This window comes from Anthonomus grandis, chromosome 12 (genome assembly GCF_022605725.1).
Source record: "Anthonomus grandis grandis chromosome 12, icAntGran1.3, whole genome shotgun sequence".
In the NCBI taxonomy this organism is placed as follows: Eukaryota; Metazoa; Arthropoda; class Insecta; order Coleoptera; family Curculionidae; genus Anthonomus; species Anthonomus grandis.
In genome coordinates this window covers 756,165-775,083 of record NC_065557.1, presented here as the reverse complement: position 1 = coordinate 775,083, position 18,919 = coordinate 756,165, and the positions used below count along the sequence as shown (strand labels likewise).

Below are 18,919 nucleotides of genomic sequence, written 5' to 3'. Positions count from 1 at the left end.
TTTCGATTGTTTTTAAATCAAAATGATGACAAGTTTTTACTTTTCTTTTAGGTTGATCTGTTTTGTATAAACACTTCTTAATCTGTCAAGCATAAGTTATCTTTATATTATTGAGAATTTCTAAATAATTAAGAATAAATAAATATGCTACCAACAAGTTTTCACGATTATATTGACCATGTATCCAACTAAACCCTTAAAAATTAAAAAAATTGGACTGGGTCACTAAAACTCTTCTTACCGGGTATTTTTTGCACGTGTTTCTCTATAGCGGCCACACACGACCCACACGTCATACCCTTGATATGGATATAACATTTCTCCAAGTTGACTTCGCTACTGTCTTTACTAGTGCTACCATTGGCCACCGGGGGGAGACCCTTCTCTTTTCTTCTAACCGCCTTTCCATTGATACTTTTGACGTGAGCGTCAAAACCCATTTCCTCGATCTGGTTCGCTATGGCCTCCGGACTAATTTGTTCCGGTAAGTAATGCACCAAAGCCTCTCGAGCCTCCAGCTTCACTTTTATGAAAGGTACGCCGGGTAAAGTGGAAAGCATCCCTTAAAAACCCTTTTTTTTTGTTAACTGGACGGGGTTGTTGCAGTACACCGACTTACCCTCGATAGTTTGAACGCAACTGTTGCAAGTCATACCGTCGATGTGAATGGTGCATTCGCTAGGGCCCCCTTGGTGATGACCCTCCGGTGATGGAAGGGAGGCCTCGAACCCCATATCGTCTATCCAGTCGCAGATTTGTTGCGGATTGGTTTTATGGGGGTCAAAGGTTATTAGGGCAGACTTTTCTGATAGATTTACCTATTTTAGGGAGTTTTTATATTGAAATTTGCATGATAGTAAAAAGGCCGTTAAAACAGCTTAAAATTACTGGTTTCTGTTTTTCGTTATAGGACTCATTATTTTATCTGTTTTACCAGTAAAAAATTAGTTAAAAGTCAAATTCAAAAAAAAAAAATTAAATTAATTAAATCTACTCTAAACCTGATTTACATACTCAAAAAAATTATTAAGCATTTAAAACAGTAACAGAAATAAATGAGGGGGTCAGTGGAAAAGTGGTGTAAGTAACATTGATATAATTTTGAGTAATCTAAGGTCAAATTTAATGGCTAATAATAAAATCCTAGTGAAAATCCAAGAATGGTTACGTATATCTATTTAAAAAATTCTAATGTTTTCTGGACTTATATATCAGGGTTTTAAAAATATTGTATTTTTCTAAAAAACTTAGTTTTTGTCACTTACTTACGTACCATTTTGCCATACATGATGATTTGGGGTAAAAGAAGTATAAGTGACATAAAAGATACTTTATTTAAACATTCTGAAACAAAGAAGTGAAAAAAAAAGTTTAATGAATACAGTTTGTCTTATCTAATCTTCATCAGATTCTAAAATAATCCTGTCACTTTGATCTACTATATCTTCGTCGCTGTCACGTCGCTCTTTTATACTGCCAGCACCTGCTTTGGTTTTCTTTTTAGGTTCGTTTCTTGCCTGCTCCGTTTTTGACTTTTTGAATCTTCATGTGCCAAATTCTTGTAAAAATTGTGGTATACCGGAGGTACAAACTGCAACAGCTCTTGAAGATTTTGCCATTTAAGAGATTTTATTTTTGGTGCCTCAATATACAAGGGGCAAAGTTTTTATGCCGATGGTCTTCCTTTGCTTCTTAGGGCCCAATCTGCTTCATAAAATTCAATTATTGCACTTAGAGTGTCTTTAAATTTCATTGTAAATGGTTGATCTTTTTCAAGTCTTATCCATCTAATTTGTCTCCAGGCAATCTTCCTTTTTTCTTTGTCATTGCGAACAATGGTAGTTGTAGCTTCAAGCTTTGAAAAGCAGAAAAAGTCAGCCGATGTTATTTTGTGTTACAGAGAATTTCTTGCAACTCTCTTTAATGGCTTCAATCCATTCAGTAGATACATATACGTACTGAACGTGGCGCTTGTGCTTCTCAATTAATGCAAAGTCTTCATCGCACTCCATATAAGTGTGCCCCGGTTCTAAGAATTTATGGTCCACAGATTGTATGTCAACATACATTGTCAACAACGTACATCCAAAATTTTAATACATTCTTATTCTTATTTTGGCCCCCGCAGGAGTCACTGAAGTCTATAATATTTTTTGTCGTCTTTGGCAGTTGCTTAACAAACTTCAATAAACAAGACGCAACCTCGGAAGATCCTCTACAAGCGATGTTTTCGTCCCATGTATACATAAAAGCCTTATTACTGCCAAGGTTGTGGACAGCAAAATTGTAAGTCCATAGAGTTCTCAGGTAATATACTTTATTCGTCGTTAAACGAGGAGTTGGTAGTGTTTTTTGAAGGTCAGCTCACCAGCAGACTCTTGAGCAAGCTTCTTCGCCCGTTTTTTTTCTTCCTGTGCATTCTCTGCTTTCCATTGATGAACGTCTTTTTCTATTTGTACCTTCCTTCTCTGTTCCTTATCTCCAGATTTTAGTAAAATATCAAAACTGTCGCATTTATTGCATGTATCAGTGTGCGGTTGATGAAATGAGAGATTAAATTCCGTGTTAAAAATCTCACGATAAAGCCACTCTTTAACAGGACGTTTCTCTTGTTCTTCATAAAACTGCAAATAGCATTTGTACATTTTTTTGACATTTAGGTAAGAAGGCAGGTATTTTTTATTGGCGTTATCCTTTCTACAATAGTGACTTGCATATCTTAGAAATCGGTTAATATGATCTTTGACCAGATCGCGGTCTTCGTCTACAAAATTCTACTAAGATTTGGCGCCTTTCCTCCACGCAAAAACTGCGCCAAACCTGACATCTGTCTTTTTGTTAACAACTCGTGAGTATCTTCCGTTACTTATTTTTAACGTTTTTAAAAAGAAATCCTTGCAAACCCTTTGATTCTTCAAGGTTACACTAACAGATTTCAACTTATGGGATATTGCATTAGTTTTCTTTCTCAGGGGAGTTTCAATTTTAATGCAAGACTAGATAAATGCAGTCTGTAAATTCGAATTACCAGTTCCCAAAAACCGTCAAAAATTCGCCGTGCGCCTACTTCAGAGATGTTATTACACTTGTATCGACAATCGTGGACAAAGTAAGTAAAATTTTTAGCACCTTTGGGCTGATTCCGATGTCCCACGTATGCTTTGCCGTTATTCCGCAACTTTTTTCGCACTTGCTTCTTATAGCCTTCTGGCCTTTTAACTCTCTTCTTTCCTTTATTTTTTATACCTTCAGTAGTTGGACTGTTTGTGTGGCCCAGTGCTGTCAATGGCAAATCGTCACTGTCCTCCATCGCTTGAATCATTACCAGGAAAATATGTTTTGTCAGCATCAGAATCGTCAAACTCTGAAAAATCTGAAAGTAAAGTTAGAAATTAATAGTTTTATTTTACGATTTTAAATTTGGATCTGTCTACTGTTACCGATAAATCCCTGGGATTCGAACCCATCGAATTTTTAGAATGCAAGTCTAACATTTTACCCAAAACACCGTTTCACTTCAAACGAGGTTGCAGGCAAACAAAGTTTTTAAACCGTAGGGCAGACACTTCCTTTAAATTTACAACTTCGAACTTTACCTTCAACACTTGGACCTTGTCGGTTTCTTAATACTGATAATGGCAAATCGTCACTGTCTTGAGTATTCCCATTATTAGATTTTCTATCAGGAAAATTTGTTTTGGAAGTACCAGGCTCGTTAAAAATCGAAAACTCTAAAAGTAAGGCTAGAAATAAATTTCGGCAATTTAAATTTTTACTCGAACATGTGATGGTTACAAATTAGTTAATAAAACAAACTTACCATTCTCCATTTTAGTAAAAAATATCAAGATTATTATTTGAAAGTCACTTTAGTCACTGGCAAAACACTAGAACGTATTCAAATATGCAGGCACTGTTTACTAATTTACTAAATAGAAAAATGGTATAAGTGCACTTGTACTACTTTTTCCCAAACGAAAAAACCGTTTAAGAGTTGAGCTTCAACTACTAATTCATAAATGGGGCTAGAATGTTGAAATAGAACTTGTACCATTTTTCTCCTAAACAGATATACCCTTTAACTATACAGTAGTGCACTTATCTCCAATTATGGTAAAATGTTACTTATACCACCTTTCCACTAACCCCCTCAAATATACCGGGTGGTGCTTCGCCGAGCGGAACGGCAAAAATATCCGCCTTGTATAAATTTTGATTGGTCCAATTAAGCATGTCAACACGTCAAGTTTGTATGCAACGATCACATCTCTATACTTGTGTGTTTTATGATTGAAGATAACAGTATTTAAAAAGAAACAGATTGTTAAATAACAATCCATCTCTATATTATGATATATATGGTAAAAGTATATTGAATATGTAATGCACATTCGCCTAAAAAGTTCGTTAACAATTTAAAATGATTTAAGTAAAACAGTTCAAAACAAGAGACTTTATACATACAGTGACCGCCTAAAGTTCCGCATAAATTCGATAAAAATTAGAGACATGATTTTTTGAGAAAACGCTCGGATCCGTCGATTCTTATTTTAAGTTGCGCATTATTTCACATAAATTTTTGTATACAGGATGGAACAAAAAAAGATATGACGTCATCGGTCATTTTTTTTAAAGCGAATGCTGTATTTTTTATTACATTTATGAAATATAGGCGAAATTCCAAGCACGTTTCGTATAACACACCTTATCTCGAAACTCAACTGTTTCCGAAATATTTACATTTAACCAATAAGAAAACAAATAAGTACGTCTATTTAGAAATTAAGGCAAAATCGAGGATTAAAATAATGTTATAAAAACTGCCAATTGTTTCTATTTCCATGGTTGCACTTGTGAAGAATCTCCATTTTCGAATGTCACTGTTCAGAAATTAATAGTTTTTATCGGAATAAATTAAGGCTAATTTAACGGAAACCCAACGAATTAAAATTTTGATGATGCTAGGGTACGGGGATCGAGTGCGCACGCAAAAAGAAATAAGTGAACTGTTTAATGTCAAATACCCAAACTATCCTATGTCAGCAGTTAGTAGAATAGAGCACAAATTCATAACTTTAGGTAATGTTAGGGATTTGCCAAGATCAGGTCGTCCAAAAATTTCTGCTCTCTGTCGAAGAAAATCCAAACGATGCAACTTCACAAATTTCAGTTGATAATAATATAGCCGGAACGTCAGTAAGACGCATCTTAAAAGCAAATGAATACCACCCTCATTAAATTAAACTAATACACGAATTAATTGAGGACGATCCTGATCGGAGAAACGAATTTTTCGAGCAAATGATGAATATTTGCAATAATAACCGTCAATTTGTGTTACGAGTTTTGTTTTCAGATGAAGCAACTTTTTGTTTAAACGGTGTCGTAAATCGACAAAATTGTCGGTACTGGTCAGTTTCAAATCCCCATTGGGCAACAGAGGCTCATACAGAATACCGTAAATCTATTAATGTTTGGGCTGGTATCGTGGAAAATAAAGTAATAGGACCATACTTTTTCGAAGAAAACTTAACAGGAAAACGCTATTTGAATTTTCTTCTGCTTTCCTAGGAAGATGGATAGGACGAAAAGGGCCAGGTCACCAGACCTAAATCCCTGCAACTATTTTCTATGGGGGGTGCCTGAAAAGTAAAGTTTATATTGAGAAGCCAAACAACGTAGAAGATTTGAAAAATAGAATTAGATATGAAATTAGACGTATATCACCCGAAATAATTGATAATGTTTTACATGATTGTGTAAACCGTCCTGCTTTCTGCCAAGAAGTAAATGGGGATCAGTTTGAACACTTGATACATTGTTAAGAGTTTTCACAGTTTATAACATTTTATCGTCCATTTTATCTTAATTTGTAAATAGACGTACTTACTTGCTCTCTTGTTGGTTAAATGTAAATATTTCTGAAACAGTTGAGTTTTGATATAAGGTGTGTTATACGAAACTTAACTAAAAAATATAGCATTCCATTTAAACAAATAATCGATGACGTCATATCTTTTTTTTGTTCCACCCTGTATACAAAAATTTATGTGAAATAATGCTTAAATTGTTTAAACATTTGTGACCGAGAAGTCATCATAATATATATCTAATTTTTTTTATTTTAAAATTAATTTTCTAGCACAATAATGTTTAATAATGCGCGGAAAGCTTGGGAAAATTATTTTGGTAAGAAGAAAATTAAAAATCATTTCAGTTGCCTGGAAAATTGATTAAGGCTTTAACTACTTTTAAAATAAAAATACGCCTTTAAGAAGTAAATAAATCAGTTCAACTAAAATGTATTTTTTATTCTTTACCAGGTGGTAGAAAGCCTGTAAAAGAATTATAGCTAGATATTATAGCTTGTTAATGAAACATAGTATAGTAGTCAATATTTTATAAACTACTTACACACCTCGGCTAAGAAATATAAAAATATTATAAGTTAATTAATAATATATAAATATTATATTATAGGATAGAAATAATGTCAATTGATCATCATAAAATATAAAAAAGGAACATACATACAAGCAAAGAGTTTGTGCCTGGCCAAACAAAATAAAGACTTGAAATAGGGCAGTTAATATTAAAATGATAAAAATACTAAAAGAAATAAAATAGGAAAATAGAAACTATCGTAGTAATACTCATTTACTGAAGAAAATTTAAGAGAATCAGCAGTCTGAGACATAAGTGTGGCAGTGTGCAGTTTTGCAAATTAGGAATGCAGCTGTATTCTCGAAATGCAAAAAATTAAGATGGCATACCAGAAACACAGTACAAAAACATACTTTTTGGACACATACATACAATATGTCAATTAAAGGTATGAAAAACAAAATTACCAAGTATCCAACTGCCTGGAAAAACAAAAAAAAATATTCAAAATTCATGTAAACTGCTCAGAAAAAATAGAAACTTGATCGGAAAAAACTATTAGCATCAACTTCTAGGAATAAAATCTGGAAAAAGTAGAACTACCTAGAAAAAAAAAACAAGAGACTTTTACAGTCTGTAATCAAGTTACAGCAATTTCAACTGTCTAGAAAAAAAATGGGTATTTACTTCCTGGAAGAAACAGAAAATATCTCAAAAACAATTTAAGACAACAATTTAACTTAAAATAAAAATCGACGGGTCCGAGCGTTTTCTCAAAAAAATCATGTTTCTAATTTTTATCGAATTTATGCGGTCACTGTATAATAGAAGACACACTTATCGCTGCCTTTATAATGGATTTCTCCAAAAACCGTCACACTACAATGCAACAAATTGCAGGTACAAAACAAATAAGATGATTCAAATAAAAACACATTCACTTACTTTAATATTGTGCACCCCCGGTTTCTTTCCGATCACCCCCTGTATATTATTGACGCAGGACTGACAGGTCATGCCGACAATGTTCACCCTGATAGTTCCGGTTTCGTCGTCATAGTAGGCCGGTAGGGGCACGCGGTGGTCCCCCGCGGGTGCGAGGCCCCTGGTACCACCTCCCTGGACGTCATCTTTTTGGCCCAGTAGCGGTTCGAAACCCAAAGAGTCCGAGGCATTTCTAAAACAACAACAACAAAAATATACGAAACCTTTTTTAGGGGATTTAATTCAAAAGACCTACGCTTCGATATCGTCAAGTAACGGAGTCTTATCCATTATTATGTTTGTGCCCGCACGAGGACCTAAAGCGAACTAAATCCCAGTGGAATGATGAATTAAAAAAAAAAAACAACAAACGGTCTTGTTGTACGCTTATCGATGGTGTTATAATAAAATTATACAAGCAACACGATGATAAAACACTTAATAATAATATTTTGTAAGGAGAGGTTACAATTTGTATCAAGGCAGGGTCAGTGGTATGTGTGATTAAAATGCGTAATCCTTATAATGCGGTGATTGAGAAAATTGGTTTAAGTGGCAAAATTTTGATTTGGTAAGTATGTACACACACATATTTTATCAGTATATAACATAACAAACAGCACTATTAAATTTAACGACGTGTTGACGTAAAGATAAAATGATTATTTGCATTCGAGACACCTCGTATATATACACTTTAAAACGTCAATGTCACTTGTCACAGAAATCAAACATGGCGGCCGTAGGCAAGGCCAACCTCGCGGAAAGACGTGTAGGCACGTTTAAGTAAATAATGCACGAACTTTAGGAAATAATATAAATATACCTGGAGTGCCAATCCAGTGAAAAATAAATGACCAGTACTACTAGGTGGCCGCCATTTTGTGTGATCGTGTTGGTCACTATGACAAATTTCAGTGGTGCCAATTGTAGGGAAACAAAACAATTAAAGTTTTTGGGAGGTTATGTTTACAAAAACCAAATAGAAAGTTACATTTGGTTAAGAATTTAAGATAGTTGCGTTAGGTCTGTGACTTTTCTTGTACTTGTTTAAGAGTCTCGTTAAAATTTACGAACTTTCAATCAACTTACAGGGATAGATGCATGCAATTTAAAATATGTGCTTCATTTAAATTTTTGAAATTAGAAACAAAAGTTATTGAAACCCATCATTTGGTATTTACTATACCCATTTGAACAATTCTCTGGCACATAATATGGTTTAAAAACAATGTCAATGAAAATGATCAGACGGCAAATGAACGACATAAAATGATGTAACAAAAAAGTATGTACCTTTGTTAATATTTTTATGAGTGAAGAAGAAAGTTCAGGACACTGTACGAGTCACGACATTTTATATACGTTCATGACAGATCACATGTCAAACGTCAGCGTCGTCAACTTCATTACTTTTATTTAATATATTGGTAACACTGAAACGGTTCAGTGTGACCAACATCAAAAGAACACAATGACAATAAAAATGGCCGCCACCAGACAGCGGTAATTTATTTTTGCTAATGGTATATTTATACATTCGTGAAATAATGCGTGTTTTAGTTGATATAATTGAACCTCTGGATTGTCTAGCAGAAATAGCCTGGGTGAAAAGTACATACTACTTACTGCTCATGTATGGTTCTTGCCAGGGGTGCTCATAATTGTTGATTAATGACAAGATGGCTCACTAAACGGCAAAGTGCACTAAGGTTTTATGTCGGTCATATGACGTACAGGACCAAAATACATTGAAGAAAAACTCGTTAAATATGACTTTAAAAAGCGACAAAAACTTACCGAAAGTGCAGAGAAACTAAATATGAAAACAAAGTTGTAGGAATTTCGCGAAGCAACAACTTGACACTAATGACAGAGATGACGTAGGTACACTTCTCGCGGCAAAGCCAACTTTGATGCATCCACTTACGAGCATTTTAAAATGATAAAGTTAACGTAAATGATGGAAATTATTTAATTAGAGCACAATAAACGGCCGTAATACTGAACACTTAAAAAAAGAGAAATTTAGTTGAATTACATGCGAAATATACCTATGCTCCCGTTTTATAAAATTATTATTCGCTCAATGACATTGACAGCTGTCAAGCCAACGGCCAACTAATGAATATATTATGACACTTCATTTAATCGAGTAGTCATTTCTTAGATCTCTGACGTCACTTTTTCCTGCCTAAATTAATTTAACCTTAACCTAGTTTTTCTGGCCACACACGGAATTCCGTAAATTGTTAATTTCGCACCGTTTAATAATTTCGATAGGTTTTCATAAAACAATGTATATTGAACAAAGAGCAACTTATGGCCAAAAAAGTGAATAAAAGAGAGATGGATCAGATCTTGAAAAACCCCGTTATAAAACTACACAGTACGACAGTACCTGTCATTATTCAACAAAATGGCGTTGCGATATGTGAGGAGTGGGGGAGAGCGCGAAATGTTAATTTTCGTTAGTTAATTCGACGTTACCAAATCAATTGCTAAAGCCAATCAGCTGACAGGGGTCAGTAAAATGCAAATGTCAAAAAAATGTCTGATAAATGTCACTTTTTCGGTTGTTACCAATCACAACTGTTTGCAACAAATTCCCTTGTTAAATTGCTCATTTCATTCGATGACGTCACGATTGAGTAATCCCTATATACCAAAGATTTTCAATTAATATTCATGACAGCTAATAGAATGGGGCGTGGGTCAAAAATTAACCATTTTCGACAAATGTCATTCTTGTCGAAACTCACCAGCTTTGACAGTGCGACCAACATGAATTAATAAAAACAAAATGGCGGCCACTCTGAAGCCTATATTAATTGATAAGAATATGAACGAAATACTAACCTGATTTTTTGATATCGCCACATTTGTTTCGTTAGGTTCACTCGCGTACTTCAGGTGAATCGTAAAACTGTCAAAAAAAAAATATGGAAATACTAGGGTACTATTATCGGTCCGAAAGTTGGTTTCGTGTGCAAAAACCTTCCTGATTAGTCACTGTATTTTGCCCGCGTCTACTAGGAAAAAAAGCGATAACTCGACCGAATAATACGCGATAACTCCGTATAATGTGGTCGTTAAACGTATAACGGCATTGATGCATTGAAATTCTAAATCTTTTTTTGTTAATGTTATTTGTATGGCATTTTTTCTCTAGAAGCTAAAATAGTTTTGGAATGTGTATGAGATCATCGGAGTTAAAAGGGAATTCAATAAAATTATGTGGATACAGGGTGGTTCGTGGTTAATTTAAATGCTGTTTGAGGAAAAAATCTCTAAGTTGAAAGGAAATTTTGACAAATATGGCCACCATGTATAACAAAGAAAAATATTCAACTTCCTGTATATATTTTGAAATAGGTGTCCAGTTAAATTGTCCAGAGAATATTTGTGCAAATTTTCAAAATTGTATCTAGTCAAGTTTTTGAGTTATGGACATTTAGTACAATGAAAAAAAATAAATATAGATATTTACCAAAAAAAATTTTTTTTCAAAATCTTGTCCATATTTTACAAAATGCTGAAATAGGTGTCCAGTCAAATTGTCCAGAGAATATTTGTACAAATTTTCAAAATTATATCTAGTCAAGTTTTTGAGTTATGGACATTTAGTACAATGAAAAAAAAATAAATATAGATATTTACCAAAAAAATGTTTTTTTCCAAAATCTGGTCCATATTTTAAAAAATGCTGAAATAGGTGTCCAGTCAAATTGTCCAGAGAATATTTGTACAAATTTTCAAAATTATATCTAGTCAAGTTTATGAGTTATGGGCATTTAGTACTATGAAAAAAAAATAAATATAGATATTTACCAAAAAAATTTTTTTTTTCAAAATCTTGTCCATATTTTAAAAAATGCTGAAATAGGTGTCCAATCAAATTGTCCAGAGAATATTTGTACAAATTTTCAAAATTATATCTAGTCAAGTTTATGAGTTATGGGCATTTAGTACTATGAAAAAAAAATAAATATAGATATTTACCAAAAAAATTTTTTTTTCAAAATCTTGTCCATATTTTAAAAAATGCTGAAATAGGTGTCCAGTCAAATTGTCCAGAGAATATTTGTACAAATTTTCAAAATTATATCTAGTCAAGTTTATGAGTTATGGGCATTTAGTACTATGAAAAAAAAATAAATATAGATATTTACCAAAAAAATTTTTTTTTTCAAAATCTTGTCCATATTTTAAAAAATGCTGAAATAGGTGTCCAATCAAATTGTCCAGAGAATATTTGTACAAATTTTCAAAATTATATCTAGTCAAGTTTATGAGTTATGGGCATTTAGTACTATGAAAAAAAAATAAATATAGATATTTACCAAAAAAATTTTTTTTTTCAAAATCTTGTCCATATTTTAAAAAATGCTGAAATAGGTGTCCAGTCAAATTGTCCAGAGAATATTTGTACAAATTTTCAAAATTATATCTAGTCAAGTTTATGAGTTATGGACATTTAGTACAATGAAAAAAAATAAATATAGATATTTACCAAAAAAAATTTTTTTTTCAAAATCTTGTCCATGTTTTAGAAAATGCTGAAATAGGTGTCCAGTCAAATTGTCCAGAGAATATTTGTACAAATTTTCAAAATTATATCTAGTCAAGTTTTTGAATTATGGACATTTAGTACAATAAAAAAAAATAAATATAAATATGTATCAAAAAAAATTTTTTTTCAAAATCTTGTCCATATTTTACAAAATGCTGAAATAGGTGTCCAGTCAAATTGTCCAGAGAATATTTGTACAAATTTTCAAAATTATATCTAGTCAAGTTTTTGAATTATGGACATTTAGTACAATAAAAAAAAATAAATATAAATATTTACCAAAAAAAAATTTTTTTTCAAAATCTTGTTCATATTTTAAAAAATGCTGAAATAGGTGTCCAGTCAAATTGTCCAGAGAATATTTGTACAAATTTTCAAAATTATATCTAGTCAAGTTTAGGAGTTATGGACATTTAGTACAATGAAAAAAAATAAATATAGACGTTTACCAAAAAAAATTTATTTTTTAAAATCTTGTTCATATTTTAAAAAATGCTGAAATAGGTGTCCAGTCAAATTGTCCAGAGAATATTTGTACAAATTTTCAAAATTATATCTAGTCAAGTTTATGAGTTATGGGCATTTAGTACTATGAAAAAAAAATAAATATAAATATTTACCAAAAAAAATTTTTTTTTCAAAATCTTGTCCATATTTTACAAAATGCTGAAATAGGTGTCCAGTCAAATTGTCCAGAGAATATTTGTACAAATTTTCAAAATTATATCTAGTCAAGTTTATGAGTTATGGGCATTTAGTACTATGAAAAAAAAATAAATATAGATATTTACCAAAAAAATTTTTTTTTTCAAAATCTTGTCCATATTTTAAAAAATGCTGAAATAGGTGTCCAGTCAAATTGTCCAGAGAATATTTGTACAAATTTTCAAAATTATATCTAGTCAAGTTTATGAGTTATGGACATTTAGTACAATGAAAAAAAATAAATATAGATATTTACCAAAAAAAAATTTTTTTTCAAAATCTTGTCCATATTTTACAAAATGCTGAAATAGGTGTCCAGTCAAATTGTCCAGAGAATATTTGTACAAATTTTCAAAATTATATCTAGTCAAGTTTTTGAGTTATAGACATTTAGTACAATGAAAAAAAATAAATATAGATATTTACCAAAAAAAAAATTTTTTTCAAAATCTTGTTCATATTTTACAAAATGCTGTAATAGGTGTCCAGTCAAATTGTCCAGAGAATATTTGTACAAATTTTCAAAATTATATCTAGTCAAGTTTATGAGTTATGGGCATTTAGTACTATGAAAAAAAAATAAATATAGATATTTACCAAAAAAATTTTTTTTTTCAAAATCTTGTCCATATTTTAAAAAATGCTGAAATAGGTGTCCAGTCAAATTGTCCAGAGAATATTTGTACAAATTTTCAAAATTATATCTAGTCAAGTTTATGAGTTATGGGCATTTAGTACTATGAAAAAAAAATAAATATAGATATTTACCAAAAAAATTTTTTTTTTCAAAATCTTGTCCATATTTTAAAAAATGCTGAAATAGGTGTCCAGTCAAATTGTCCAGAGAATATTTGTACAAATTTTCAAAATTATATCTAGTCAAGTTTTAGAGTTATGGACATTTAGTACAATAAAAAAAAATGAATATAGACATTTACCAAAAAAATGTTTTTTTTCAAAATCTTGTCCATATTTTAAAAAATGCTGAAATAGGTGTCCAGTCAAATTGTCCAGAGAATATTTGTACAAATTTTCAAAATTATATCTAGTCAAGTTTTAGAGTTATGGACATTTAGTACAATAAAAAAAAATGAATATAGACATTTACCAAAAAAATGTTTTTTTTCAAAATCTTGTCCATATTTTAAAAAATGCTGAAATAGGTGTCCAGTCAAATTGTCCAGAGAATATGTGTACAAATTTTCAAAATTATATCTAGTCAAGTTTTTGAGTTATGGACATTTAGTACAATGAAAAAAAATAAATATAGACGTTTACCAAAAAAAATTTTTTTTTCAAAATCTTGTCCATATTTTAAAAAATGCTGAAATAGGTGTCCAGTCAAATTGTCCAGAGAATATTTGTACAAATTTTCAAAATTATATCTAGTCAAGTTTATGAGTTATGGGCATTTAGTACTATGAAAAAAAAATAAATATAGATATTTACCAAAAAAATTTTTTTTTTCAAAATCTTGTCCATATTTTAAAAAATGCTGAAATAGGTGTCCAATCAAATTGTCCAGAGAATATTTGTACAAATTTTCAAAATTATATCTAGTCAAGTTTATGAGTTATGGGCATTTAGTACTATGAAAAAAAAATAAATATAGATATTTACCAAAAAAATTTTTTTTTTCAAAATCTTGTCCATATTTTAAAAAATGCTGAAATAGGTGTCCAGTCAAATTGTCCAGAGAATATTTGTACAAATTTTCAAAATTATATCTAGTCAAGTTTATGAGTTATGGACATTTAGTACAATGAAAAAAAATAAATATAGATATTTACCAAAAAAAATTTTTTTTTCAAAATCTTGTCCATATTTTACAAAATGCTGAAATAGGTGTCCAGTCAAATTGTCCAGAGAATATTTGTACAAATTTTCAAAATTATATCTAGTCAAGTTTTTGAGTTATGGACATTTAGTACAATAAAAAAAAAAATGAATATAGACATTTACCAAAAAAAAATTATTTTTCAAAATCTTGATCATATTTTAAAAAATGCTAAAATAGGTGTCCAGTCAAATTGTCCAGAGAATATTTGTACAAATTTTCAAAATTATATCTAGTCAAGTTTTTGAGTTATGGACATTTGGTACAATAAAAAAAAAATGAATATAGACATTTACCAAAAAAAATTTATTTTTCAAAATCTTGATCATATTTTAAAAAATGCTGAAATAGGTGTCCAGTCAAATTGTCCAGAGAATATTTGTACAAATTTTCAAAATTATATCTAGTCAAGTTTTTGAGTTATGGACATTTAGTACAATAAAAAAAAAAATAAATAAAAATATTTACCAAAAAAAAAATTGTTTTTTCAAAATCTTGTCCATATTTTACAAAATGCTGAAATAGGTGTCCAGTCAAATTGTCCAGAGAATATTTGTACAAATTTTCAAAATTATATCTAGTCAAGTTTTTGAGTTATGGACATTTAGTACAATAAAAAAAAAAATAAATAAAAATATTTACCAAAAAAAAAATTGTTTTTTCAAAATCTTGTCCATATTTTACAAAATGCTGAAATAGGTGTCCAGTCAAATTGTCCAGAGAATATTTGTACAAATTTTCAAAATTATATCTAGTCAAGTTTTTGAGTTATGGACATTTAGTACAATAAAAAAAAAAATAAATAAAAATATTTACAAAAAAAATTTTTTTTTCAAAATCTTGTCCATATTTTACAAAATGCTGAAATAGGTGTCCAGTCAAATTGTCCAGAGAATATTTGTACAAATTTTCAAAATTATATCTAGTCAAGTTTTTGAGTTATGGACATTTAGTACAATGAAAAAAAAATAAATATAAATATTTACCAAAAAAAATTTTTTTTTCAAAATCTTGTCCATATTTTATAAAATGCTGAAATAGGTGTCCAGTCAAATTGTCCAGAGAATATTTGTACAAATTTTCAAAATTATATCTAGTCAAGTTTTTGAGTTATGGACATTTAGTACAATAAAAAAAAAAATAAATAAAAATATTTACCAAAAAAAAAATTGTTTTTTCAAAATCTTGTCCATATTTTACAAAATGCTGAAATAGGTGTCCAGTCAAATTGTCCAGAGAATATTTGTACAAATTTTCAAAATTATATCTAGTCAAGTTTTTGAGTTATGGACATTTAGTACAATAAAAAAAAAAATAAATAAAAATATTTACCAAAAAAAAAATTGTTTTTCAAAATCTTGTCCATATTTTACAAAATGCTGAAATAGGTGTCCAGTCAAATTGTCCAGAGAATATTTGTACAAATTTTCAAAATTATATCTAGTCAAGTTTTTGAGTTATGGACATTTAGTACAATAAAAAAAAAAATAAATAAAAATATTTACAAAAAAAATTTTTTTTTCAAAATCTTGTCCATATTTTACAAAATGCTGAAATAGGTGTCCAGTCAAATTGTCCAGAGAATATTTGTACAAATTTTCAAAATTATATCTAGTCAAGTTTTTGAGTTATGGACATTTAGTACAATAAAAAAAAAAATAAATAAAAATATTTACCAAAAAAAAAATTGTTTTTTCAAAATCTTGTCCATATTTTACAAAATGCTGAAATAGGTGTCCAGTCAAATTGTCCAGAGAATATTTGTACAAATTTTCAAAATTATATCTAGTCAAGTTTTTGAGTTATGGGCATTTAGTACTATGAAAAAAAAATGAATATAGACATTTACCAAAAAAAATTTATTTTTCAAAATCTTGATCATATTTTACAAAATGCTGAAATAGGTGTCCAGTCAAATTGTCCAGAGAATATTTGTACAAATTTTCAAAATTATATCTAGTCAAGTTTTTGAGTTATGGACATTTAGTACAATGAAAAAAAAATAAATATAAATATTTACCAAAAAAAATTTTTTTTTCAAAATCTTGTCCATATTTTATAAAATGCTGAAATAGGTGTCCAGTCAAATTGTCCAGAGAATATTTGTACAAATTTTCAAAATTATATCTAGTCAAGTTTTTGAGTTATGGACATTTGGTACAATAAAAAAAAAATGAATATAGACATTTACCAAAAAAAATTTATTTTTCAAAATCTTGATCATATTTTAAAAAATGCTGAAATAGGTGTCCAGTCAAATTGTCCAGAGAATATTTGTACAAATTTTCAAAATTATATCTAGTCAAGTTTTTGAGTTATGGACATTTAGTACAATAAAAAAAAAAATAAATAAAAATATTTACCAAAAAAAAAATTGTTTTTTCAAAATCTTGTCCATATTTTACAAAATGCTGAAATAGGTGTCCAGTCAAATTGTCCAGAGAATATTTGTACAAATTTTCAAAATTATATCTAGTCAAGTTTTTGAGTTATGGACATTTAGTACAATAAAAAAAAAAATAAATAAAAATATTTACAAAAAAAATTTTTTTTTCAAAATCTTGTCCATATTTTACAAAATGCTGAAATAGGTGTCCAGTCAAATTGTCCAGAGAATATTTGTACAAATTTTCAAAATTATATCTAGTCAAGTTTTTGAGTTATGGACATTTAGTACAATAAAAAAAAAAATGAATATAGACATTTACCAAAAAAAAATTATTTTTCAAAATCTTGATCATATTTTAAAAAATGCTAAAATAGGTGTCCAGTCAAATTGTCCAGAGAATATTTGTACAAATTTTCAAAATTATATCTAGTCAAGTTTTTGAGTTATGGACATTTGGTACAATAAAAAAAAAATGAATATAGACATTTACCAAAAAAAATTTATTTTTCAAAATCTTGATCATATTTTAAAAAATGCTGAAATAGGTGTCCAGTCAAATTGTCCAGAGAATATTTGTACAAATTTTCAAAATTATATCTAGTCAAGTTTTTGAGTTATGGACATTTAGTACAATAAAAAAAAAAATGAATATAGACATTTACCAAAAAAAAATTATTTTTCAAAATCTTGATCATATTTTAAAAAATGCTAAAATAGGTGTCCAGTCAAATTGTCCAGAGAATATTTGTACAAATTTTCAAAATTATATCTAGTCAAGTTTTTGAGTTATGGACATTTAGTACAATAAAAAAAAAAATGAATATAGACATTTACCAAAAAAAAATTATTTTTCAAAATCTTGATCATATTTTAAAAAATGCTAAAATAGGTGTCCAGTCAAATTGTCCAGAGAATATTTGTACAAATTTTCAAAATTATATCTAGTCAAGTTTTTGAGTTATGGACATTTGGTACAATAAAAAAAAAATGAATATAGACATTTACCAAAAAAAATTTATTTTTCAAAATCTTGATCATATTTTAAAAAATGCTGAAATAGGTGTCCAGTCAAATTGTCCAGAGAATATTTGTACAAATTTTCAAAATTATATCTAGTCAAGTTTTTGAGTTATGGACATTTAGTACAATAAAAAAAAAAATGAATATAGACATTTACCAAAAAAAAATTATTTTTCAAAATCTTGATCATATTTTAAAAAATGCTAAAATAGGTGTCCAGTCAAATTGTCCAGAGAATATTTGTACAAATTTTCAAAATTATATCTAGTCAAGTTTTTGAGTTATGGACATTTGGTACAATAAAAAAAAAATGAATATAGACATTTACCAAAAAAAATTTATTTTTCAAAATCTTGATCATATTTTAAAAAATGCTGAAATAGGTGTCCAGTCAAATTGTCCAGAGAATATTTGTACAAATTTTCAAAATTATATCTAGTCAAGTTTTTGAGTTATGGACATTTAGTACAATAAAAAAAAAAATAAATAAAAATATTTACCAAAAAAAAAATTGTTTTTTCAAAATCTTGTCCATATTTTACAAAATGCTGAAATAGGTGTCCAGTCAAATTGTCCAGAGAATATTTGTACAAATTTTCAAAATTATATCTAGTCAAGTTTTTGAGTTATGGACATTTAGTACAATAAAAAAAAAAATAAATAAAAATATTTACCAAAAAAAAAATTGTTTTTTCAAAATCTTGTCCATATTTTACAAAATGCTGAAATAGGTGTCCAGTCAAATTGTCCAGAGAATATTTGTACAAATTTTCAAAATTATATCTAGTCAAGTTTTTGAGTTATGGACATTTAGTACAATAAAAAAAAAAATAAATAAAAATATTTACAAAAAAAATTTTTTTTTCAAAATCTTGTCCATATTTTACAAAATGCTGAAATAGGTGTCCAGTCAAATTGTCCAGAGAATATTTGTACAAATTTTCAAAATTATATCTAGTCAAGTTTTTGAGTTATGGACATTTAGTACAATGAAAAAAAAATAAATATAAATATTTACCAAAAAAAA

The 18,919-nt window shown here is 29.1% G+C and overlaps 2 protein-coding genes across 8 annotated transcripts in view; one reads left to right on the top strand and one right to left on the bottom strand.

The window, feature by feature from the left end:
• LOC126742677 (copper-transporting ATPase 1) overlaps positions 1 to 18,919 on the bottom strand; it is a 60,934-nt gene that overhangs the window by 33,978 nt on the left and 8,037 nt on the right. For 4 of the 6 annotated variants that reach the window (XM_050449427.1, XM_050449426.1, XM_050449430.1 and 1 more), the window contains 3 exons: positions 7,330 to 7,561; positions 620 to 818; positions 242 to 562 (listed from right to left, as the gene is read on the bottom strand). In XM_050449427.1, the coding sequence (XP_050305384.1) occupies positions 242 to 562; positions 620 to 818; positions 7,330 to 7,561 (752 nt within the window). Of the gene's footprint in view, positions 1 to 241; positions 563 to 619; positions 819 to 7,329; positions 7,562 to 7,624; positions 7,792 to 10,227; positions 10,475 to 18,919 lie in introns of those variants that run through there. The other 2 variants (XM_050449431.1, XM_050449429.1) reach the window with 2 other exon arrangements.
• LOC126742679 (ribosome biogenesis protein BOP1 homolog) overlaps positions 7,812 to 18,919 on the top strand; it is a 36,180-nt gene continuing 25,072 nt past the window's right edge. For both annotated transcript variants that reach the window (XM_050449436.1, XM_050449435.1), the window contains exon 1: positions 7,812 to 7,939. The gene's annotated coding sequence lies outside the window, so the exon portion shown is untranslated. The remainder of the gene's footprint in view (positions 7,940 to 18,919) is intronic.